Source organism: Nothobranchius furzeri, chromosome 17 (genome assembly GCF_043380555.1).
Source record: "Nothobranchius furzeri strain GRZ-AD chromosome 17, NfurGRZ-RIMD1, whole genome shotgun sequence".
NCBI classification, from domain to species: domain Eukaryota; kingdom Metazoa; phylum Chordata; class Actinopteri; order Cyprinodontiformes; family Nothobranchiidae; genus Nothobranchius; species Nothobranchius furzeri.
Genome location: NC_091757.1, coordinates 37,051,029 through 37,077,357, shown reverse-complemented (window position 1 = coordinate 37,077,357; position 26,329 = coordinate 37,051,029). Strand labels below are relative to the sequence as shown.

Here is a 26,329-nt window from a genome sequence, read left to right as displayed (position 1 = left end):
ACTGGCTGGTCTTTGTCGCTGTTCCCTCGTGCAAACGAGTACAGCCACGTGCTTATGACTGTGGGGACAGGCCACGCCTTTCCCTCCTCTTTCTCCCCTAATCTGTCAGTTTCTGTGGCCAAGTCCTGCCCTCAACACCACCCGAGCGTGCCTCCCTGCTGGATGACGCTGCTTTTACTCATGCATGATTACAGGGCTTTCTGTGTTTGTGCCTGACTCACCTAAACATGGAGGTTCCTCTTCTAACACTTGGGCTTAGGTTCTTTTTTGATCTGCATAGTAAAATGGCTTGAAACTCCTTGTTTGTCATTTTAACAACAACCACAAACGGGGAAGGAATTCAGTTACAGGGAAAACAAAGGAGGGAGAGATTCAAGTGGAGATGAGATGAGTTTCAAATTGAAGCATGTTGATAAAAGCACGTCGGTCTGTGTTTTTGTTTATTTTGAAATTAAAAAGATAGTTTCCACTAGTCAGAAGCAACCAGATATCCCAGATGGTCTTGAAGGTGAAAATAATCTGTGACGCTGAAAGACATTGTGATAAGTATCAGTATGTGATGAACGTCTCATTTTGGTGCCTGCGGCAAAAAAAAAAAAAAAAAAAAAAAGAGTTTACAGCCTGAGTCACACCTGGATTAACCTGAACTCTTCTCTCACTTCCTTTCCTTTCCTTACAAAAACAAGCTAGGCTTTCCCCTCGGGGCCTAAACTCCCTGCTGCTTTACATTTAGCATCAACAATAGTTAAACAGAGAAGACTTTAACTCAGCTCATGGCTGTTTCTTTAGACTGAAAATAGAAACAGCACATAAAATAGACTCCTTGCAGTGACTGTTTCTAGGTGACCTTACTTAACTGTCTTCGTAACGAGCTTCTCATATTTAATTGATGATATTGTCTGTTGTCCTCACTAGACCTGCTTCCTCTTGTTTTTCCAGTCACTCTGGCATGTGTTAGGAGGCACAGAGTCTAGAGACGACCAGTTCTCCTGATGGGCACTGCTTTCATCACTGCAACAGACGCATGAGTCACAGTCCGACGCCTGCACACTGGTACAGTAGCTACAACTGAATGCAAAGGTTCACAAAGTAACATCAAAAACGGTCAAACTGAGCTTTCAGAGCACACAAACCCCTATCATTTCTGTTCTGACACCAACATACAGTATTTCAGGCAGACTGCTGGTGTACTGATTTGTGGCGCCTCTCAGTAAGAATGGGCTGAATGTTCTGTATGAAAATTGCATGTTGGCTCAAGTGATATGATCTTCCCTATGAAAGTCCCTAATTCTGATTTTTAGGTATGTACATTCACCATAACAGGAAAACAAGTATTCTAAATTCATACTTCAATATATTTATTTATCTCAATTGTTCCATATGATCTGTCCTGTTGGATATCTGTCTGGGAGTCCCGGCCAGCAGTTGTGTAAACAACACAAACTAGTCAATATGTGCATAACTAAAGACAAAATTAAGTACAGTTAGAAAAAAAAACAGGTAAAAGAAAAGTATTTACGGTAACACTTTACAATAAGGGTCTCTTTATGAATGGTATTTAGTGCATTATTAAGCATTAATACACTTTTTAAAAAGTATCAATAACTGCTTCATATTAATGTTGGTATTAAGTATCACTAAGCAGATCCCCCCCCTTCCCAGCCCTTTATCCTAACCTTAAGGACACTTAATAGTTAACAATATCAGGAGCAATAATGAAGATATCATTTGTTTATTATTGCTTAATAATGCAATAAGTATTGTTAATAAAAGGACCGTTATTGTAAAGTGTTACAGAAATGAAATACAACCAAGACCAGCTACATCATACATAATTCTTAACAAGATGAAAGATTTCTTTCAGATTCTGGTGTTTGGTTTGAGCCTGTCAGTGTGGAGCTTTACTGCCCCCTACAGTACAAATTCTCACTCTTAATAGTTCTGTTACTGTGGCGTTGTTCTGCGTAATACCTTTCAGCATTTTTGATAAAAATCTCACTTTTATTCTTATAAATTGTGTAAATAAAAACATTTTCTATGTCATGTTGTGGTGAAGAAATCTAACCCACGACATACAGAATCAGATCTGAGACGGTGTAAAATGTTTTAAAAAAGAATTTATTTTAAAGGGAAACCAAGGAAGCAGCGTAAACGTAGCTGAGTTCTTGCACGAGGAAGCTGGTGCGGGAGAAGCTGTGGACAGATCGGAGTTAGATCCAATTTGCGGATGGCACAGGGAATCAGGCTTATGTGGAGGACTTACGGTCTGGAGAGGTGGGAACTGGTTTGAGGGAGGAGTGGTCCGGTCTGGGTAGCAGGGACTGAGATCCAGAAAAGAGACGTGGAGGGAGCTGAGCTTGGGGAGGTCCGGGGAGGTTAGGTGGGCAGCTGGAGGCGGGTCTGGCCAGGGGAGAGGCTGAGAGACGAGCGGAGTTGGAGATCCAAATGGTGTGGGCTCCAGAGTTCTGCCAGTCAGAGATGAGTGTGTAGGTATGTCCAGGTAGAGTAATCATCCAGCGAAGTGTAGGAGTCTCCCAGCTGCTTAAATACCCCTGGCCAGCTGATGAGCAGATCTGCTGCAGCTTGGTCACCTCCAGACACGCCCACCTGCAGAGGGAAACTCAAAAGACAGGGAGTGACAGCAGGGAAATACCTCAGACCGTGACAGTACCCCCCCCCCCCTCAAGGGACGCCACCTGGCGGCCGAGCAGAGGAGGAGGAGGAGGAGGAGGAGGAGGAGCGGGCCAACTCGAAATCCCGAATGAGAGAGGGGTCATCGATCCATGACCTCGGGACCCACTGCCGATGTTCCGGGCCATAACCCTCCCACTCGACCAGGTACTGGAAACCTCGGCCACGAGGTCGCACATCCAGAAGGCGCTGGACACGGTAACCGAGGCCCCCGTCAGCGAGACGCACAGGAGGCGGAGGGTCGACAGGAGGGCACAGGGAACTGGAGATGACAGGCTTAAGGAGGGAGACATGAAAAACGGGGTGGATCTTCATGTGGGACGGCAGATCCAAGCGGACGGAGGACGGGTTGACGACAGCAGAAATCGTGTAGGGACCGATGAATGTGGGGGAAAGTTTTCTGCAGTGGTCCTTTAATCTGATGTCCCTGGTGGAGAGCCAGACGCGCTGTCCAGGCGCATAGTCTGGGGCAGGACGCCGGTGCCGGTCGGCCAGACGCCGGTTGCGTTCTGCAGTCCTCTGTAGGGCCTGTTGCGTGGCTGCCCAAACCCGTCGGGCCCCCTTCAGGAACTGAGGAACGGAGGAAACTGTGGTGGGAAATACAGAAGGGAACAAACTGGGTTGAATACCTGTCGAGGCCTCGAAGGGGGATAGTCCAGTGGCGGAGGAGACATGGGCGTTATGGGCGTACTCGATCCAAGGAAGGTGGGTACTCCAACTGGAAGGGCTAGAAGAACACAGACAGCGGAGCATGGCTTCTACCTCCTGATTTAGTCTCTCGCATTGGCCATTTGACTGCGGATGAAAACCAGATGTTAGCGCCACCTTAGCCCCTAAGCAGGTGGCGAAGTCCCTCCACACCCTTGAGATAAACTGAGGGCCGCGGTCAGAAAGTATCTCCGCAGGAATGCCATGGAGCCTAAAAACATGCTTAACAAGCAAAGTGGCAGTGTCAGCGGCAGAAGGTAGAGCCTTTAGCGGCACTAGGTGACAAGCCTTGGAGAAACGGTCGATAATGGTCAAAATAACCGTAAAGCCTCGAGAAGGGGGAAGACCGGTGACAAAGTCTAGTGCAATATGGGACCAGGGCCTGGAGGGAATGGGTAGCGGATGTAATAGTCCAAAAGGGGGTTGGTTACTTCCCTTGTTGCGGGCACAGGTTTGGCAGGCGGAAACGTACTCCTTGACATCCTTAAACATTGTTGGCCACCAGAAGGACCTCCGGATTAAGGCTACGGTACGACTGATACCAGGGTGGACAGAAAACTTGGCGGTGTGGGCCCAGTTAATCACCTTATGCCTGACGGAAGGCGGAACAAACAGGGTGCGGTTGGGTACCTGATTGGGACAGGGGTAGTTCTTTTGAGCCTCGAGCACCTGATCCCGTATCTCCCAGGTAACGGCTCCCAGGACACAATCCGGTGGTATGATGGTAGTGGGCTCGGGATCCGAATTCACCGAGAACTGTCGTGAGAGAGCGTCGGGCTTGATGTTCTTGTTGCCTGGTCTATAGGAAATGATAAAGTGAAAACGTGAGAAGAACAGGGCCCACCTGGATTGACGTGGGTTGAGTCTCTTAGCTTCTTTGAGGTAGGAGAGATTTTTATGATCCGTCCATATCACAATGGGGTGCTCAGCTCCCTCCAGCCAGTGCCTCCACTCCTCCAAGGCGAGTTTCACAGCTAGGAGCTCACGATCTCCCACATCGTAATTTCTCTCGGCAGGAGAGAGGCGCCGTGAGAAGAAGGCGCAGGGATGGAGGCGGTGATCTGTGGGGGAGGTTTGAGAAAGCACAGCCCCGACTCCAGTGTCCGAGGCGTCAACCTCGAGAGTAAACTGCTTTGCAGGGTCTGGACGGGTGAGAATAGGGGCCTGAATGAACCTCTCCTTTAAGTCACAGAAACTCCTGGAGGCTTCAGCATCCCAAATGAAAGGCCTCTTAACTGAGGTTAGTTGTGTTAAAGGGGCGGCTATCTGGCTGTACCCTTTAATAAACCGACGATAGAAATTTGCGAAACCCAAAAATCTCTGTAGCTGTTTGCGTGTGGAAGGAGTTGGCCAGTCTTTAACTGCCTGCACCTTTTCGGGGTCAGGTCCCAGCCTTCCACTCTCCAGTACGAAACCCAGAAACTTAACAGATGGGGCATGAAACTCGCATTTCTCCGCCTTAACGTAGAGCCGATTCTCGAGTAGGCGTTGGAGAACGGCTCGGACATGACCGGTGTGTTCCTCGGGGGTCCTCGAAAAAATCAAAATGTCATCCAGATATACTGTGACAAACTTGTTCAGGTAGTCACTCAAAACAGTGTTAACCAGGTTCTGAAAAACGGCAGGTGTGTTCGTGAGGCCAAAAGGCATGACTAAATACTCAAAATGTCCTATTGGTGTTTTGAAAGCCGTCTTCCACTCATCTCCCTCTCTGATGCGAACCAGATGGTAAGCATTTCTAAGATCCAGCTTAGTGAATATGGTCGCATCTTGTATGGGTTCAAAAGTGGATGACAGTAAGGGTAAAGGATACTTGTTTCTCACCGTGATTTGGTTTAAACCGCGGTAGTCGAGGCAAAGGCCTCAGGGTGCCGTCCTTCTTGGAGACAAAGAAAAAGCCAGCACCCAGAGGAGAGGTGGAAGGCCGAATTATGCCGGATGCCAGGGACTCGGAGATGTACTTTTCCATACTTTCACGTTCAGGCTTGGAGATGCTGTAGAGACGGCTAGAGGGAAGAGGTGCTGCAGGGAGAAGATCTATAGCACAATCGTAAGGGCGGTGAGGTGGTAATGAGGACGCTTTATGTTTAGAAAATACCTGCTGGAGGTCGTGATATTCAGGCGGAACACCGGTGAGGTCGGGTGGTGTGGTCTTCAGGGCTCGAGGCTCGGAACTAGAACGGGCTGGTCCCAAACAGGTTAAATGACAGTTATTGCTCCACATCTCCACTTGGTTTGTGACCCAGTTAATACGGGGGTTATGGTTCTTAAGCCAGGGATGACCCAGGACCACAGGAGACTGAGGGGAAGGAAATACAAAAAAGGTGAGTTCTTCACTGTGGTTACCTGACGTCATCAGGCGAATGGGTGCAGTCTTGTGAGTGATAGAGGTGAGGGAGCCTCCGTCCAGAGAGGATACACGGTAGGGTGTTTGTAGAGGGAAAGTGGTAACCAGGAGTTGCTCCACTAGCTGTTGGTCAAGAAGATTTAATTCACAGCCAGAGTCAACTAATGCGAGAGAGGGAAGAGTAATGTGATTATGTGACAGAGAACATTCCAGCAAACACCGAGAGTTTGAATCTGACCGATAACCTCCCACCAGTACTCTCGGGGCTACTGATGGGACCTGGAGTTTAACTGCTTGGGGCAGTTGGCCACAAAATGTCCAGACATGCCGCAATACAAACACACCCCTGAACTCATGCGCTTGTTTCTCTCCTCTTGGGTTAATTTAGCTCGACCAATCTGCATGGGCTCACTGGGGGGCGGAGCTGGAGCTGCTGGATACACATTTTGCGGGCAGTTAAGGCGAGAAGGTAAGGGGAAGTTGTTACCTCTTTGGCGTACCTTATGTCTCTTCTCCATCCTACTGCACAGTGCGATAAGGCTCTCGAGATCAGGTGGTTCCTGGCAGAAAGCGAGTTGATCCTGAAGCTGCTCGTTAAGAGCCTGGGTGAACGCCCCCTTAAGTGAGGCTTCATCGAGGGTGGAAGTGGCGGCTAGGGTCCGAAACTCTATGGCAAAATCCTCGATTGAGAGCTTCCCTTGACGTAAGCTCCAAATCTGTCTGGCCACTTCAGCCGCTGACTCAGGTTTGTCAAAAGTCATTTTAAAATCCGCCAGAAACTCATCCAACGGACTCTTAAGGAAGTGCGGGTTCCGGCTTTTTGCCTCCGCCCACCGGAGTGCCTTACCTCGTAGAAGACCGATGATGTAGGAGATCTTAATTTCATCGGTGTAAAAAGACTCCGGAGATCGCTGGAAAGCCAGCTGGCATTGGAGGAGAAAACCTCGACAAACCTCCCGGTTGCCGTCAAACGTCTCCGGTGGAGGAGAGGTAGCGACCCGGAAGCTGGGCAGACTGGATGGTGCAGGAAGAACGGGTCCGGGCAGACTCTGAGCGGGGGATGAGGCTTGCTCCGGGGAGGTGAGTCTGTGGCTTAATTCCTTTACCATCGTTCCTACTTCAAACAAGGTGTGGTTAGTGTGGGAGAGTTGATCAGACAGAGCTTGGAGTGAATCACTGTGCTGAGCTAGGGTGGCGGAAACGACAGAGGGAACTGATTCTGTACTGAGGTTAGAGGAATGGCTGGATGATTCTGTCATGTTGTGGTGAAGAAATCTAACCCACGACATACAGAATCAGATCTGAGACGGTGTAAAATGTTTTAAAAAAAATTTATTTTTTAAAGGGAAACCAAGGAAGCAGCGTAAACGTAGCTGAGTTCTTGCACGAGGAAGCTGGTGCGGGAGAAGCTGTGGACAGATCGGAGTTAGATCCAATTTGCGGATGGCACAGGGAATCAGGCTTATGTGGAGGACTTACGGTCTGGAGAGGTGGGAACTGGTTTGAGGGAGGAGTGGTCCGGTCTGGGTAGCAGGGACTGAGATCCAGAAAAGAGACGTGGAGGGAGCTGAGCTTGGGGAGGTCCGGGGAGGTTAGGTGGGCAGCTGGAGGCGGGTCTGGCCAGGGGAGAGGCTGAGAGACGAGCGGAGTTGGAGATCCAAATGGTGTGGGCTCCAGAGTTCTGCCAGTCAGAGATGAGTGTGTAGGTTTGTCCAGGTAGAGTAATCATCCAGCGAAGTGTAGGAGTCTCCCAGCTGCTTAAATACCCCTGGCCAGCTGATGAGCAGATCTGCTGCAGCTTGGTCACCTCCAGACACGCCCACCTGCAGAGGGAAACTCAAAAGACAGGGAGTGACAGCAGGGAAATACCTCAGACCGTGACATTCTAGGCATCTTTTAAACATCTTATCTTAAAAAGTGTAAATAAAACAAAGCTTACAACAGCTATAGCCATACAGAAATCTTGACCCTAAGCTTCGCGGAGATAAACGCTGCTGAATTCCTTGACTCAGAACATCTTTATCTGCCTGAAATTTAAAGCAAATAAACAGATGCTAACCCTTGAGGAGTCCTGTAAATCTATGTCTAAAGACTCTGTGGTTCTTTGGGAGAAACGTGACTCAGCTGAAAGGAGGGTCACTAAGTTGTTTGAAGACTTAACTAAACTTCAGGCGGATCAGGCCCAGTGTGTGATGACGATTAAAAATTAGGCGAAGGACATTGTTGAGCTTAAATTACTATTGTAGGCAGCTGAACAGCGTGTGGCCTTTGCTTCGATGCTTCAGCGGCCGCTTGACCAATCTGGGCCCAGTAAGAGGGGTACAGTCTCACAAGCCTCCTCTCCAGCTGTACCACCTGCTTCCCTGGCTGCTGGTGATTCTGACATCAGCCTTCCTGTTCCAGTTGCAACAGACCGGGTTCTGGCCGTCATGACTGCAGATGTTTACAGAATGGTCAGGAACATCATCAAATTTGAGCCCAATCCAGGGGAATAACATGAGGTTTGTGCTTATCTCTGTGAACTTGGCTGCTATCTGAACAGACACCCTGGTGCTACAGTCCAGGATAAGGTCTTTTTGATCAAACTTGCCTCCTGGATGTGGATGGTTGCGAGTATACTATGAAAAGAGGGGGTGATCTTCGGGTTACTCTGGAGGGAGGAGTTCTTGGTACTCCTCCACGGGGCGGTCGTCTGGCTCGGGTGAATGACGCCCTTGCCCTGATCGTTCCTCACCATGCCGCGACTGCACTTGCAACAGCCCTGGTGCTCCAGCCTGACAAGCCTGAGGAACTTAAACCCGACAGAAACCCTGAATCCCTGTGACTCTAGAGGGGTTGCTAACCTGTGAGACTATCTTGGACACTGGGCCGTACGTTTGTTTCATATCTCGTTCACTTTGGGATCACCTCCATTTGGAGAGAACCAGAGTTGTAATTTAAAACTTGAACCCTGTGCCGTGGCCCGTGGACGTCAGTCCTTGTCCTCCGGTTTCAACGACTTTGTTGTCGGTGTCTTCCTTAGACTCTTCAGTTGGTTGAGTCATCCCGTGTTTGTGTCTGACCTTGAGTATTTTCCTTTTCTGTTTGGCAAAGATCTGATCAATTGCCTTCAGCCCATTGTTGACCTCCAAGGGTCGAAGCTCTGGACTCAATTTGCTCAACTTCTGCTGACGGAGCAGCCTCCGAACCTCATTTCTTCTCGTTGTGCTTTGAACAGCGCCGCCCATGTAGCTAGTCGATATGGTGTTTCACTGGTCTGTCTCATGCCTAGTGTCTGTGTTGTCTCTATGCACCCTAAGACACCTCGTCCTATGTTGCGTTGTCCACCTACTGCGGGGGGTGGGGGGGTGGGGGTGGGGGGGGTGTCGTCAAAGGTCAAACCGACCCTGCACTGTTAAAGGCTGACCCCGTTCTTTCTGGCTGCACTCGCACTCCAACTGAGAGCCTCTGGGGTCTGTCCCTTCGTGGTTGACCCCCTTTCATCAGCTCAGGAGTGTTCCCATGCAGAGCCCTCGATAGGTCGCTTGTGCGCCAGTTTCTGGTCTCCATCGGTCGAAGTCCCAGGTGTCTGGACTGGCGAAGTTTCTGATGGTGGTCGTATGTGTCTTAGTGATCTCCGACACGGCTAAGCCTTCTCAGCAGCAGCTTTTTGACCCCGGGCCCTCTTCGGGGATTGCACTCAAGGAATGTCCAGGGCTATTGATGACGAACTACTGTTTTCCAGTTACCCAGAAGGTGTTTGTCAAGTTTGACCCTGAGATGGCCTGCCGTCAGAAACTGCAAAAGTCCTTCAGTGCGCTAACTGCGACTGGTATGAACTGGACTCGGACTATGATGTGGCACTCTGACACCGACATCGCTCACATGCTACAACAGCTGCAGAAATTCATTGTTATCAGTTCGGAGATTTTTGACGCATCTTGCAAACATCTTACATACCACTGCTGTTAGCGTGGGGCTGCGCTGGTTAGTCCACGGCCATGCGTTCGAGGCCGACGTTTACTATGACCACCACGACGTCTCCACCCGTGTTGATCTGCCATCCCAGACGTTGTGGATGTCAGTCCCTCGTTGTGCCATGGTCCACATTGGTGAGGTCTCTTTGCATTAATGAGAGCCTGCTCAACACGAGGCTACTATAGAGCATTCTCCTTTTTATGATAACATCTCTGTTGCTGTGTCCCCTGCTACCACAGAACGTGTACATTCATAGGTCTAACAACAGTTTGGGTTGTTGCGGTAGACAGGGTGCTGCGGGAGATGTCTTCTGGTTCCGGACTTAGCTTTCAGCCTGTGACTTATTTATGGACCTCTGCCGAATCTGTTATTTTCCTAACTATATGTTTGAATTGCGGTCTGTCACTCGGATTGGCATATGCCCTCTTCCGTTACTTCTCTGCACATTTGACCCCATGGAGGCCTCGCTCCGTGGTTTGTGGAGACGACTGGAGGACACTCTGGAGCTCATGGTCCAAACTGGACCTCCAGCACCTCCACCACCACATTGAGTGCTGAACTCTGTATCAGGCCCTCTCTCTCTCTCTCTCTCTCCAAGGGGAGGTTGACTTCACATAGATTTTTCTTTTCTCTCTCTCCCACTAACTCTCTGTTCTCTGGCTTTGTTTATGAAGGTCAGTGTATTGAATGTGTTGGTGTGTGCTTGTGCGTAATTCATGTCCTAGTCTGCTGGTTATGTTGACAACCAGACTTGGTTGACTTTGATGATGACGCGTTGTGGGTTTCTGAGGGGTGTATTCGCATTTCGGTGGGCATCTGGGGATTAGAGGTGACGACGAGGTTATGACAGCAGGAAGCTGTTAAAACTGCAAACATAAGATCTTCTTTTCATTTCTGTTACAATTTTTATCTTTATGTTTCATTTTGTTTACTTTAGAAGAACTTACACGTATCCATGGAGGTCAAATACTAACGTTGATTTGGCTTGTTGCACATCTTTGATGCTTTTTCATATTATTGGTATTGTGTGTGATTTGCTACTTTAGGTGAAGTGCATCATCACTTAATCACCTAATTATTCAGTGGCGTAAACATTTTGTAAACGTTACTAAATGTTCGTTTAAAATACACAATCGGATTAATCTTTTGGCTAAATTATTCTTTTCCACCAAGAATTTTCATAAACAAATGCAAGAACCAAGTTAATCAAATAAATCTCTTTATTGTCCCGCAGTGGGGAAAAGTTGTCGTGATTCATCTTTTTACACCATAACTATTAATGAGTAACATCTGGTTGTGAATCAGTTTACATTTATAAAAACTGTTTGCACATATAGACCTATCCCATTTTAATTAGACTAAAACAATTGTATACCTACAGTTTTAAGAGCTGAGTTATTTTTTCCACAGCTCTTAAGAGAATCCTAATTATGAAACAATGAAAACATTCTTGAAGAGAGCCATAATATTAATTTTGTCTGCGCTGCTCCATAAACCTAATTCACAACTGCACATAAATAATTATTCACAAATACAAAAAGCTGCATAAAGGCGGTCATAACTGCTCTGAATAATTGATTGTTAGTGAAATTGCGCCGCTCTAAGGTTTCAATCCGATCATTGTTCCTGTTTCGGGTCGATGGGTGGTGAGGAAAAAGTGAACTTCTCACACAAGTTACCCATCATGTACCAGCCTTCTAGCCCACGTCCAGCTGTACACTTTGTTACTGGATGAGATCTTCTCTTCTGCTGAGCAAGATGCAGCAGCGGTGAGATCTTTTAAACCCTGCAGCTTCATTCGTCTCCAGCTCACATCATTTCTGGATGCTGCAGGGTCATTTTGCTCAGAGATAGGACCATGAAAGGAAGATGCCTCAAGATAATCTGATCACCTCTGAGAACGACAGTAAGACTACAAGAATGTTTCTATTTCGATGGCAAAATAGTTGCTTTTCACGCCTTATTTGTTTATTACTTTTGATATAAGTATGAAATATTTAGAGATTATGCATGTGATATACCTTCAATATTTTTGTTTAATTTGACACGTTTATTCATATATCTGAGAATTTTGAGTATTTAAACAGTGAGATTTTTCATTGAGGTGACTTGTGTTTGGTAGATACACATTAGTCGAGTCTTACAGAGGTTTTCTTGATCTGAAAACAAAACTTAATTCCAGGTGCTTTAAGGAGAAAAAAAAAAGTTTGCACTATGAACTAGTACATTCCTGTCTTCTGCTCACGTTTGAAAGCTGGCTGCTGGCCCTCCACCATCTCTGTCTTTGTGGACTTGTCCAACCCATCTCCCATCATTAGGCTTTTGTTCGTTTCCTTTGTGCCCCTCTGCTGCACCCGACCGTAATGACCCGTGTGCTGCCCACTCCGGTTACAGTAAGGACACACATCAAAAGGCTGAGTACATAAATATCTGCTCAGTCTGTCAGTGGTCCTCTTTGTTTTCCTCAAGAGCCAGGTGCACAATAAGGAAGGTTTGGCTCAACTAGTGAAAGGAGTCAGTGTGGCATGATAAAGCTCTACAAAACTGACTGGATTCATAAACCTGGGCTTGTCACAGGCGCTCATCCAGAGTAATTATGCTATTCATAAAGATTTATGCAAAGTGAAGCAGATTTGACTTATTTTTCCCAAATAAAGTCCAAGCTGCAAACAGTAATGCTAAGCTTGCTTGCAAAGCTAGAGATGATCTGCAAGAGGAATGATTCTAAACAAACCATAAATCCTCAAATAACTAACAGATTAACCACATTTTATGCTATTATCATGTGTTTATGTCAGTCTAAACATTGATGAAAGTTGTAGGCTAATCTCAGTGTGAGGAAAGTCTTTAATTACACAATCATTGCTGATTGTTGCAGTGCCCAAACAATTTTCTATAAAATCATACTGAAGTGGACTTCTGCTCACAACTCTGTCTCTGCGTGCTGTAACATTACAGACATCAACATCTGAATCATCTGTGGGCATTTATGGCAGCAGTGTTTGCCAAATGCATGACTGACATGCACTTTGTGTCTGTGATTTACCACAGTACGTTGTTTCATTTTAATTTTGATGCATTTTTTGCATTCAATATTTGAAGTTTTAATTTGGGAGAATGAGTAAAAATCCCTCTAAGCCAACTTGAAACACACATAACCAGACACAAAAAAGGTTTTAGAAGCTGATGAGTGGTAAAGAATTTGTTCTAAATTTAGTTTCAGGTCTTCTCATGCTGAGGCATCATTTACTAAATGACCAGTAATACAACAATCATGTATCTGTTGATGTCCATGTAAGCTGATGAATAAAAACATTTTAACTGCAGGTGACAAAGATTTTCTGGAAGAATCTGAAAATGAACACAAAAAGAAAAAAAGAGATTCCACGAGAGAGAAGAGGAGGAGGAGAAATGGGAGGAGAAAACGATCATCATCGTCTGCAGAAGGAGAAAAGGAGCTCAAAGAAAGATCTGACTACAAAGACAGGGGTAGAAGAAAAAGTTTAAAGAATGAAAAAAGACCTAAAAGAAGTGAGAGGGATGAGGGGAACTGGGGCCAAACGATGCATAAAACACCAAAGAAAAAGAAGAGCATGAACACAAAAACAAGAAAGATAAACAACAATGAGGAGGAAGAAGCTAAAGAAAGAATGAAAAAGAAGCATGGACGTGCCAAAAGCGATGAGAAGAAAGAAAATAAAGACAAGGCAAAAGAAAAAACACAGGAACCGAAGAAAAAAAAGCACAAGAAGGTTGTCGAATCGAGGTTAGTCAAACAATTTCTGCTGTTTAAGAAAAACCATTGTGTTATGGATCAATGGCAATCTTCAATCTCAGTTCAGAACAGGAAACAAGTGAGGAAGAAGATGATAAAGAGACCAATGATGATGATGAGGTGAGACCAGAGTGTTTGTCACCAGAGGAGCTGGAGAAGCTGAAGGAAGCTGTGGAAGAGAAGAAGAAACTGATCCAAAGCCTGAAGGGGAAACCCTGGCCCATGAAGAAGAAACTTGTCACGTTACGGTAATTTGTTAAGATCTGAACATCGGGAAAAACTTGATTACAGGTTTTCCTGTGTTAGCTGGTGCGTACCTTTTGTGCAGGGAGTCTCAGGAGTTTGTGGAGAAATATGAAGGAGCTTTAGGGAAGGGGAAAGGCAGGAAGCTCTACGCCTACAAGGTCATGATGACTAAGGCAAGTACAGACCGATTTCCACTGATTCACCTAAGAACTTCTCACAAAACCAAAAACGTTCAACATCTTTTTCTTTTTATTCTTTAATGTTTGTAGAAGTGGGTGAAGTTCCAAAGAGATTTTGAAAACTTCAAAACAGCCTGCATTCCATGGGAGATGAAGATAAAAGAGATCGAAAGTAAGTTTGTATAAAAAGGAAAACTTTTCCATCCCAGTTTGGTTCGGTCAAACATTTACACATTGATCAGACTCATGTCTCCCTGAGAAAGTACGTTGTTTATTCACGCACAGGCCATTTTGGCTCCTCGGTTGCCTCCTACTTCATCTTCCTGAGGTGGATGTACGGCATCAACATGATCTTGTTTGGACTGACCTTTGGACTGGTCATGGTACCAGAGGTATATGACCTGACTGGACTGGAACTTAACTATGAGTTCAATTTTACTGAATCATCTCAGAAAGATTTCTTTTTTTCTCCTCCCTGTTTCTTGCTAACAGGCGTTAATGGGACGGCCTTATGGCAGCATTCCTAGGAAGACAGTCCCCAGGGCTGAGGAGGCCAGTGCCATGGACTTTGCTGTTTTATGGGACTTCAAGGTCCATCATAATTATACCAAACAATGATAAACATCACTTTTAGTTTCCTTCATGTTATTATGTACATGTATTTAATGATTTTGCGTCCCAGATTTAGGAAATTCCATTTTCACAGGGTTACGCTCAGTATTCAGTCCTCTTCTACGGTTTCTACAATAACCAGCGTGCCGTTGGCTGGCTCAAGTTCCGCATGCCTCTGTCCTACTTCCTCGTTGGTGTAGGAACAGTGGCCTACAGTTACATGGTTGTTATAAGAACGTGAGTCAGCAATTGCAATGTGCAGTTAATGCACATCCTGATTAAAAATGTTTTACTGAGAGCTTATTTCTGAATAAAGAATGGCCCGCAATGCAAACGAGTCAGGGATCGGAGATGACAACAGCTTCAACTTCAGCTGGAAGATGTTCACCAGCTGGGATTACCTCATAGGAAACCCTGAGACCGCAGACAATAAGTTTGCCTCCATCACCACCAGCTTCAAGGTCAGAGCAGGTGTTTGGACATTTAATACAGGAATTGATAGAAAGGATTATTTCCTATTTCTGCTTCGAATCAAGGAAGCAATCTTGGAGGAGCAAGAGAGTCGGAAAGATGACAACATTCATCTTACTCGTTTCCTGCGCGTCTTGGCGAATTTTCTGGTATTGTGCTGTTTGGCAGGAAGTGGATATCTCATTTACTTTGTTGTGCGCCGCTCTCAAAAGTTTACTCTGGAGGGTCTGGAGAATCACACCTGGTGGGAAAGGAATGAGGTAAAAATGGAAAAGTGACAAACTAATGTTTTCATCTGTGAAAGGATGAGGCTATTTTATTTAAACTATGCACATATATCTTGGATATTTAGTGAGATCCAGCATTGTTTCATGGCATTGGATGAATACAGTCTGTACAACAAAAACAAGAAGTATTTCCTTTGATTGTAAGGCCTTTGTGTTTCTCAGGTAAACATGGTCATGTCCTTACTGGGAATGTTCTGCCCCATGCTGTTTGATGTCATCAGTACGCTGGAGAACTACCACCCCCGCGTTGCCCTGCAGTGGCAGTTGGGCCGCATCTTTGCCCTTTTCTTAGGAAACCTCTACACCTTCATCATTGCTCTCATGGATGAGATCAATCTCAAAGTGAGGATGCAAGACTGTGTGATGATGTGTTGTTAAAGCTTGATTGATGAGAGTGTGTTTGTCTCAGAGAAAAGAGGAGACGATAGTAAAGTTCAATATAACAACGTGGGAAACCAGTCTTTACAACAGCAGTATGTCAGGAAACGTCACAGCTCCTCCAGTCACCATCCACCCAGCTGATGTGCCCAGAGGTCCATGCTGGGAGACAATGGTGGGACAGGTCAGTGTGCACATGTGTTGTCAAACTTTTATGTAACTGTTATACATGTGCTAGTCAGAAAATTAGAATATCATGACAAAGTTGATTTATTTCAGGAATTCCATTCAAAAAGTGAAACTTGTATACTGGATTCATTCATTACACAGACTGGTATGTTTCAAATGTTTATTTATTTTAATTTTGATGATTAGAACTGACAAATAATGAAAATCTCAAATTCAGTAACTCAGAATACAATATAAATTAAGACCAATGCAAAAAAAGGAATTTTAGAAATGTTGGCCCACTGAAAAGTACGATAATGAAAAGTATGAGCGTGTACAGCACTCAGTTTTTAGTTGGAGCTCCTTTGTCCTGGATTACTGCAGCAATGCGGCGTGCCATGAGTCGATCAGTCTGTGGCACTGCTCAGGTGTTATGAGAGCCCATGTTACTCTGATTGTGGCCTTCAGCTCTTCTGAATTGTTGGTCGCTTATTGCATCTTCCTCTGCACAATACCCCATAGATATTTTTATGGGGATAGGATCAGGCACGTTTGCTGGCCAATCAAGAACAGGGGTACTATGGTCCTTAAATCAGGTACTGGTAACTTTGGCACTGTGTGCAGGTGCCAAGTCCTGTTGGAAAATGAAATCTGCATAAAGTTGGTCAGCAGCAGAAAGCTTGAAGTGCTCTAAAAGTTCCTGGTAGATAACTGCATTGACCTTGGACCTCAGAAAGCACAATAGACCAACACCAGCAGATGACATGGCACCCCAAACCATCGCTGACTGTGGAAACTTTACACTAGACCTCAAGCAACATGGATTCTGTGCCTCTCATCTCTTCCTCCAGACTCTGGGAACTGATTTCCAGAGGAAATGCAAAATTTGATTTCATCAGAGAACATAAGTTTGGACTAGTCAGCAGCAGTCCAGTCCTTTGTGTCTTTAGCCCAGGCGAGATACATCGGACATTGTCTCTTCTTCAAGAGTGGCTTGCTTGACACAAGGAATGCAACAGCTGAAATCCATGTCTTGCATATGTCTGTGTGTGGTGGTTCTTGAAGCACTGACTCCAGCTGCAGTCCACTCTTTGTGAATCTCCCCCACAATTTTAAATGGGATTTGTTTCATAATCCTCTCCAGGGTGTGGTTATTCCAATTGCTTGTAAACATTTTTCCACCACATCTTGCCCTTCCCTTCACTTCTCTATTAATATGCTTGGACACAGAGCTCTGTGAACATCTAGCCTCTTTAGCAATGAACTGTTGTGTCTTGTCCTCCTTGTGCAAGGTGACCAACCATGGTCATCTTTTGGACACCTGTTAAGTCAGCAGTCTCTTCATGATTGCGTAGCCAACAGAACAAGACTGAGAGATCATGGCCTTTGCATGGACTTTGAGTAATTTAGCTGATAAGAGTGTGGCACCAGAGGTATTCAGTATTGAACCATTTCACAATATTCTAATATTCTCAGATACTGAATTTGGGATTTTCATTAGTTGTTAGTTAATCATCAAAATGAAAAGAAATGAACATTTGAAATATATCAATCTGTGTCATGAATGAATATAATATGCACATTTCACCTTTCAAATGGAATTACTGAGGTAAATCAGTCTCATCATAATATTCTAATTTTATGACTAGAACCAGTAAATCTGTTTTAATTTGTTTGAAATGACCAATGTGACATAACATTTTCAAATGAAATTTAAAATATTTTTATTAGCATGTTTTTTTCTTAACAGCTCAATCTTCCATATGATGTTTGTGAATTAAAGTGTTTAATCTCTGTTTCACCGCACTTGTAATTCACAATTCATTCAGCTGAAGATTGGCTGTTTTCTGGGTCTGAATAACTTGGCCACCACATTACACACACTAAACAACCCTTTGAGTCTTTGTTAAACAATTCTGTATAAAGCTGTTAATATGCATTTGCTTGATGATTTGCAGGAGTTTGTCCGGCTGATCATATCAGACACAATGACTACTTACATCACACTGCTGATTGGTGATTTCCTCAGAGCTGTGCTTGTCCGTTTTCTTAACTACTGCTGGTGTTGGGACCTTGAGGCTGGATTTGTGAGTTACCTTTGCAGACTCGTGGCTACGAAGAATCTTTTCTGAATAAAATCAAGCTATATCTGAGTCACTGTTGATTTTGTGACACTTTTATCCAAGCCATCTTACTCTGAGTTTGATGTCAGTGGAAACGTTCTGGGTCTGATCTTCAATCAAGGAATGATATGGTGAGAAAAAAATATTAGCTTGATTTAGATTCAGTTAATTATAAAAGGTGCAATTCAAATACTTTATTTATAACTGTCATATTAAAGCAGGGGTATGTAGTTGAATTTTTTAACAAATAATTTACGTGAGCCAAGAGCTGCCAATCGATGTGAGTGCGCCCCAGATCCCAGCATGCACTATGGGGTGATGCACAGTTGTGCACACCAACCTAGCTTAAACGCTACTTGACTTGCACTGAGTTAATACAAATCTGTAGTCTTCAAGCTAACTGTGGGAGAGGAAGGAGGGAAATGAAAATGAATTTACCTTTTCTGTTTTGAAGCTGATGAAACTTTCAATGTTAGGTAACTTTATTGACAACAGTGAAGGAGCCCTGCAGCGACATGAGCTAAGGTTAACAGCAGCATGCAACAACCACATGGGCTAACAAACATAGCACAATGAAGCGCAACTTAGCATGCAGACTAACTGTTGCTACACTACAGCAACAGCTAAACAAAAGTGAAACAGGTGTACAGATTTACAGATACAAGTTGAACAGTGACATCAACAAATTTCAGCATGAACATTTTTTTGAACTTGAAAGGAAGACGCTCTGTCGACTTCTTCTTCTTCTTTTGTCGTTTAATTGGCGGGTGGCAACCAACTTTCAGATGCATTTCCACCACCTACTGAATGGGAGTTTGATGTAATGAATCAAATTACATGTTATTTAATAAGCCATAAGGCGTCGGATTCCATAGGAACAATGAAATCCACCTTATGGATCTAATTAAACCAGAAGATTGGAACTTTTTAATGCAGGGATTAGATAACAGCTTCGTATTCACTCAGAGACAACAGAAGAGAGAGAGTCAAGTTTAAAAGTTAAGAATTTTATTACTAACAAATTAAACTAGACTGACTTTAAAGGGACTTTAGGGAGTTTTGAATTTTTATGCTTGCGATTGCCCCCTCTGGCCAAAAGCGTAACGACAGCTTCAATAGGAGGCCCGTGCACGAGGCGCGCATGCTGTACGTGCACACTCCTTAACGAAAATAACAGCTGAGACGAAGCTCTGTGAAGCTGACGGGGGTCAAAACGTTCATACTTTTATTTCTCTCTTTAATTGCCTTTTCACATTGTTCATTCCACCACGGAACATTCTTCTTTTTCATGGTCCCTTTACTTTTAGGAATAGAAACGTCCACCGCTTCAATTATCACTCTCCTAAAATTTTGTTCTACTATGTCTATATCCTTTTCCATATTAATCCTTCCATTCTCGTCTTCACACATATATTTCTAAATTTATCCCAATCAGCTTTTTTAAATACCCAACGACCATCACTTTTGTCCAGATATACTTCCTTACTCCTATAAAGTTTTGTAAAAAATATATAATGATCAATCCCCAGATTATGTTCCCGAACTTCCCAATTACAGTTTCCCGCTAATGCATTCAACACTATTGTTAGATCTATAGCCGAGGTTTTACCCGTAGTTACGTTTATCCTTGTCCCTTTACCATCATTTCAACAGACTAAATTCATATCATCCATGAACTCTTCAATGATTTCCCAATTCTTACCCTCCTTAATTCCTCCCCACAAAGAACTATGAGAATTAAAATATCCACACAATACCACCTGATCATGATTCCCTTCCATAATTAATATAAGCTTATTAATATCTAATTATTTGCATGGATCATAATAACTGACTATATACAACTTCTTATTATTTACATAAATTTCTATTCCTATATATTCTTCATCGGTTCCTATTTTAATTATTCTATAATTCAGATTAACATGAATAAAAGTAGCACAACCTCCTCCAATACCATCTTCCCTATCACATCTTATTATTGTGTATGGATATAATTTAAATTCTAATTTTTTATTTAACCAGGTTTCTTGAACACAAATAATATCTGGTTTCTCCAATAATTCATCAATATATATTTTAAATTCTTGTCCGTTGGCAATCAAACTCCTAGCATTCCATTGTAAAATCCCTACCATTCACTATCCCAACCCCTCTTGACTGGAACTCGCATAAGGTTTTTCCTGACCTCCTCCCATGACAACTCAGTAAAGTCCAGATAATGAACAGCTGCTTTCACAATGATTTGTATCCTTTCCGTTTTTGATTTTGTTTCCATTGTTGCATTTAATACTCCTGCAATGAGGAGGCCTTCTCTCTCTGATCTTCAGTTTTACAAACAATCAGCAAATTTCCATCTCTCAAAACTCAAAGTGTTAGCTAGTTTTATGTCTCTTACTTGATTTTTTTAAGATAGACGTTAGCTTAACTGGGTTCACTGTGTTCACCCCATTTCCCTCACCGAATCTCAATATGATTTTGAACCCTCCTTCTCCTTCATCTGCACTTTCACTTGACACAACCCTAATTTGTTTCCTAGTACTATCGTCATCAGAGTTGTTACTTCTCTTTCCCTTCATCGACTCCCTACGAAAACTCAACTCTAAATTACTGTCTTCGCTCTCACAGTCCCCCATGTCTCCCCACTCATTCTCATTCATCAAACAGTCGCGCCTACCTGCCATTGTTTTCCTTTCGACCAAGGTCTTCGCTCTCTCCAGGCAGCGGCTTCTGTAGCTCATCCACCTCTAGAGCCACCCCGGCCCGCCTCTATCGACTTCACAGAACAAAACCATTCATAAAGGGTTCCCCCCACACTGCCCCCTAGTGGTAAGTGGTACACTGCAGAAGCTAAGTGATCATTAGAGCGTTCAACCTTGCGTTGTATTGTTTTAGCATTAGCAGTGGTAGACTACGAGTGCTGGAGTCCTGCTGGTTTTTGGTTTCCCTGCTTGAACACTAGATGTTGTGATTAAAAGCTCCTGGAGAACCCAGCGAAGGCTGAGGAGCAGTCAGAATCATGTGTCTGAGTAGGAACATACTGAAAACATGTGGCCAGAGCTGCTCTTTGTTAGCATACAAAGCTAAATGTCTGCGCATTTGCTGTGTGAGGCGTGGCTTTCAGCTCCTTTTAGAAGAGGAGTGGGAGCAGGAATTAGCTATAGCCCTTTAACTTTCAAAGTCTCATCTTCCTTTCCTTAATGTTATCACGCTACGGACCATAGATTTGAAAAATGATGCTGTTTTTTTTTCTTCACTTTTACATTTAGGATGGGGTCCTTCTACGCCCCCTGCCTCCCAGCCCTAAACGTCCTGCGCCTCCATGTATCCATGTACCTGCAGTGCTGGGCTGTGATGTGCTGTAATGTGCCGCAGGAAAGAGTCTTTAAAGCCTCGGGCTCTAACAATTTCTACATGGCCATGCTGCTGGTCATCCTCTTCTTGTCCACTCTGCCGGCCATCTACACAATCGTCACAATCCCTCCTTCATTTGATTGTGGACCTTTCAGGTACTAGAGCAAGTATGTGGCGTTTGGTCTACTTTCTGTAAAACACCTAGCCTGGCAAGCCTGACTAAATAAATGTATTATTTAGTCTGGCCACGCTCCATTGACGGCTCTCGGTTGTGGGGCGGGTTCTACCGATGTCTTTCAAATGATCTCCACATTCCACTGGACAATGAATGTAACATACTCTTGTTTCACTCTGTTGCATCATCCCACCCACCAGGCATATAGAGTGCCCTGATTGGCCCACAAAGCGGATAAAGCTCTGTGATTTGTTCACTAAGCAGATAGAGCACTATGACTGGCCCACAATTATGGACAAATCACAGCTCTTTATGTGTTTGAAACCCCTCTAGAGAGCTGTGATTGGCCAGCTAGATTGCTGTTGGGGCTGCAGAGGTTCCAGTGGAGCGTGCCTAGACCAAACTTTGCAAAGCAAGAATTTGGTCTAGTTCACTAGGCTATAAAACATCTCCTCCATTTACCACCCTCCCCCAACAGTGGGAAGAACCGGATGTTTGATGTGATCCAGGAGACACTGGAGTCGGATTTTCCTGCCTGGTTCAGTAAAGTGTTCAGCTATGCCTCTAACCCTGGTCTAGTGCTTCCCTTCATACTGCTCATGGTGTGAGTCACTTGCAAACTGCAAGAATGTCTCATTTTCACATGGATGAAAACTTTACACAACACAATTGTACACTATTTTCTTTTCACCCATGTTGTTCATAATCATCTGTTATTTATCTTTCAGATTAGCAATTTATTATCTACAGTCCACATCCAAAAGCTACAAAGAAGCAAATGTAGAACTGAAGAAAAAACTACAAATGGTAATGCATGAATTAGTGTTCATCTGATCTCTCGTCTTTCACAAGTTGAGAAAGCTTTCAGGTGATTACAAACATATTAGAATAAATCATCCACTTAGAAATATTTGGTGAAATAGTCCTTATATTTTAATGTTTTAGTGTTTTCCACTTCATTTTAACAACAATTACACTTTAACAGTGTTAAGATGTTAAAAAAGATCCACCGCTTCCACTTTTTTAGTTGTATTAATGCAATTCCTCCAGCAGAAGGCAGCAGAGTAACAACTGAAAACCGACACTATTCATGCATAAACTAAATCAAAAAACATGCTATACTGTTGCAGTTCTTAGTTTTGGCTAGTAACCATTTATTAATCTTTTAAAGCAAAATGAGGAAAACAAGAAGAAAAATAAACAAGCTGCACTGAAAGCACAAATGGATCTGGAAGAGGCCAGAAAAGCAGCAACTCAGGCTGCAGAGCATCGGAGGAACAACAACGCTTCATTCCAAAGCCAGGAGGGTGAGATACACAACAGTTACTCAATAATAATACCAATACTAATATTACAACAACAACAACAACAACTACTACTACTACTACTACTATTACTACTACTACTAGTACTACTACTACTACTACTACTAATAATAATAATATTAATAACAATAATTACTATTTTCTCTTTAACTAAATGTTTATATATTTAAATTTTATTCAGGCACATACTTTTTCCAACTCTTCTAATTATTCTTCCTATTTCTTCTCATTTATTTGTTCACTTTCTACTTACAGCAACTAATTTCTTTCCCCATTTGCAGCCTTTTGGCATTTTAAAATAACGGCGCAATTAAGACATTTTCAACATATTGACTGCAAAAAACATGTTTCAAACAATTTAATGGTGATACACCAAAGCAAAAATAATAATGAGGGATTTTTACCCCATGTAATGTGATGTAAGTAGTTAGTTTTGATAAATGTTCATTAAGATGTTATGTTCCATATAAATATGAATTATTATTGGTCTTGATATTTGATTTAAGATGAAACCAGGTATTTTGGTAGTCTAGGGAAAATATAAAAATATAGTTTATAAAAAAATTTCTGCTACTAACAATGACAGAACAAATTATGATAAATGATGGCTGAAACAAGATAACTGAGACAGTGAATGAAATGATGGAATGTAAGCTTAGAGGTTATGTAGGAAAACCTAATTAGGTGTTTTAGAAAATTGTGATGTCTGGGTTGTAAATGTAACAAACTACAAATTTATCAAACCAACCAGGCCAGTTGTGCAGAAATTACGAACCCTTGTGGTGAAGATTCCCGGCGATCCAGGTGGCCGGAGAAGGTGGTATGGACGGGCTGCTGATGGAGTTGACCTCTGTGGTATTCGCAGCACGTAGATCCACCTCGAATACAGAACCGCTGGTCTAAGATACCTTTTTGCATCTGACGCATGAATGCATCTGACGCAGCTTTGCAAAGAAGGTTTGACCTTGAAGGATGGTTCAACGCTTGCTTGCACGGCTTGGCCAGGCCGAGCACATGGTGGAACTCCTTTAGAGGAAGTGTCAACTCTTTTACTAACTATTGTTTATCAAGTTGGACAAATCAAAAACTTACAAGTTTGATGTAGGCGTTCACCAAAGACCTCAGACACCGTTCCTTTCTCAAATACTTAAAAGAGGTATTTCACCTAATGTGGAATAAATTTTATTAGACATTAATGTGAAGTAAATATGTTAAACATTCATAATAATATACCAATATTAATGTGTAAATATACTGGTAAATAAAACATTACTAACATCAACAAGTATACTCATTCGGTGTAATTCAAGATCAGAAATAAACCGTTATAGGAATAAGCATTTATGTTAACTCATTATTCATTACATTCAACATTATTAAAACACTGTAGAATTAAAACATCGTAGGTATCGCAGAATATAATTGTAAATACCTTGTAAAGTTAGAAAAGTTATTCTATGAGCCTAAAACAAAAGATAACTTTATTAAAAGGAGATGGATAAGCAGTCTTGTTTCCAGAGGCGTCAGGTGTCTGGAGATACCAGATAATGATCAAGTTCATACCTTGTAAAGTTAGAAAAGTTATTCTATGAGCCTAAAACAAAAGATAACTTTATTAAAAGGAGATGGATAAGCAGTCTTGTTTCCAGAGGCGTCAGGTGTCTGGAGATACCAGATAATGATCAAGTTCGGAGATATTCATAATGACACCTCCTGTGTCGGGTCGACTCAACCGGCATGTGAGAGATGAAAGTCAACTTTGGCCCATTTGATGAAATACAGGCCCTGACCCATGTTACATCCACTTTTCACTTGACAAACATGCTATTTTAACAGCAGTAAAAATGTGACTAAGAGCTAAACGGATGGATAAATCGCACATATTGCACTGGAAAGACTTTTGTTTATAATCTTTTTCTCAGTAAAGGTTTTTTTTTTCAGTAAAGGTTGAAGAAAACCATGGAAGAAATGACAGGAATCACAATGGGAGATATGGATGTAGTTCTGCTGGAGGCAGTGCTAGCCAACCATCAGTCAGAGGCCCCATTTCCAGGTGCTACAGCAACCGTGGGAACTCTCAGTATCTACCTGGCTTATCTCAACAAACCAATCCCAGGATCTACAGAACACCGAGCCTGCAGAGTCACTGAGAATGAAAACAGTCACAGCTAAACGTGTTCTGGAGAGATTGAACCTTCACGTCTTAAAGTGAGAGAATCTTAAATGCTGAAATTGGAAGATATTGCACACATTATGTCTCCTCAAATGCAAATAAACTATTCAAATTCTCACATGGTGTCTTATATCAAAATAATAAATGTAGCATATACATAATATTTAAATCTAACCTGAAATGCATGAATAATTCTTCTTTTTATTGTTTATTTTGTGCTTTCTCTCTCATGCTTTCCATATTATCTTCTGTGCAGAACATTTATTCAGATGTCCAAGAGAGTTATCTGCACAATATGATCAGAAAATGTTTTGTATATACAGTAAATATGACACATTTGAAAGTAAAACAAATGTAATCAAGCTTTGATTTATTATATAAAACAGAGAATTTGAAAACATGTAAAATGCTAATAAAAAATCTGATAAATCAACCAAATCTGGTATTTGACATTTTGTTTTTAAACAGATTAGCATTGAACACATTCAGTATTTTTAACATTTCACACCAGAATTAATTATTTTCCACAGATGGCCTTTGAGGCTGAGGTAAGCCGTCCCGAACTGTGACTGGGCCAGAGTATTAAATGATCATTAGACATAGAGGCCATTTAATCCAGCTTGGAAGACTTAAATAGATCCCTCACTCATCTCCAACACACTCAGATTAGTTTTTCACCAATATGTGTGTGTAGTGAAGGTGGGGCGAAATACAAAATTAAATTTTGATTTTGCAATAATCTGCCTTGTGTAAACATTTTCACTCAGGTAAAAAGTATTGAGTTGATAATCAGGTGACAACAGCTAACAAGCTCATAATGCTGCTGCTGACATGTATTTGTCAGGGTCTGTGTCTGTGTCTTCCTTCATGTGTCTCCTGATGTTTCTCCATCCCTCTCCAGATTCCATTCGGTGTCTCATAGCGCCCTCATGTGTCTTTTGTCTGCGTCTCAGTTAAGTGTCTTATGTTGTTACCCTTTTTAATCATTCCTCCCAGGTCAGCTCCAGCCTCTTTGTCCCCAGCTCGGTGTATGTGTGTGTGAGTGCATGTGTGTGTGTTTGTGTGTGTGTAAGTGCCCTCCCCAACTCAGTGTAAGTGTGTGTGTGTGTGTGTGTGTGTGTGTGAGGGCCCTCCCCAACTCAGTGTAAGTGTGTGTGTGTGTGTGTGTGTGTGTGTGTGTGTGTGTGTGTCCTTCCCAACTCAGTGTATGTGTATGTGTGTGTGTGTGTGTGTGTGTGTGTGTGTGTGTGTGTGTGTGTGTGTGTGTGTGTTATATCCTCCTCCAGCTAGTTTGTGGGAGCCCTTCCCTCTGTCTTCAGATATTGTTGTTTAGTTTTGTGTTTAGGTATTTGCCCTTCTC

The 26,329-nt window shown here is 43.0% G+C and overlaps 1 protein-coding gene and 1 long non-coding RNA gene across 2 annotated transcripts; one reads left to right on the top strand and one right to left on the bottom strand.

Annotated features, from left to right (window-relative positions):
* Window positions 1–2,100: 2,100 nt before the first annotated feature.
* On the bottom strand, window positions 2,101–2,675 carry LOC139063802 (uncharacterized). The gene is made up of 2 exons (XR_011517141.1): window positions 2,264–2,675; window positions 2,101–2,193 (listed from the first exon to the last, which is right to left on the bottom strand). It is a non-coding gene; the product is annotated as an uncharacterized lncRNA (long non-coding RNA).
* An 8,637-nt stretch (window positions 2,676–11,312) lies between these two features.
* tmc1 (transmembrane channel-like 1) lies at window positions 11,313–25,351 on the top strand. The gene is made up of 18 exons (XM_070546557.1): window positions 11,313–13,469; window positions 13,541–13,726; window positions 13,807–13,897; window positions 13,994–14,075; window positions 14,189–14,295; window positions 14,396–14,494; window positions 14,610–14,752; window positions 14,832–14,948; window positions 15,018–15,246; window positions 15,436–15,615; window positions 15,683–15,835; window positions 17,778–17,906; window positions 18,006–18,073; window positions 21,212–21,451; window positions 21,950–22,075; window positions 22,200–22,278; window positions 22,643–22,778; window positions 24,738–25,351. The coding sequence occupies exons 1-18, from the start codon at window positions 13,006–13,008 to the stop codon at window positions 24,944–24,946; spliced, it is 2,838 nt and encodes a 945-aa protein (XP_070402658.1). The 5' UTR covers window positions 11,313–13,005; the 3' UTR covers window positions 24,947–25,351.
* Window positions 25,352–26,329: the final 978 nt, after the last annotated feature.

Bases quoted from the DNA above. Each gene is read 5' to 3' on its own strand.
- tmc1 (XM_070546557.1), top strand. From the start codon at position 13,006: ATGAATAAAAACATTTTAACTGCAGGTGACAAAGATTTTCTGGAAGAA. The intron at 14,076-14,188 runs GTAAGTTTGTAT...ATTCACGCACAG, and splicing joins GAAGATAAAAGAGATCGAAA to GCCATTTTGGCTCCTCGGTT. The intron at 14,949-15,017 runs GTTTGCCTCCAT...AGGAATTGATAG, and splicing joins CCTGAGACCGCAGACAATAA to AAAGGATTATTTCCTATTTC.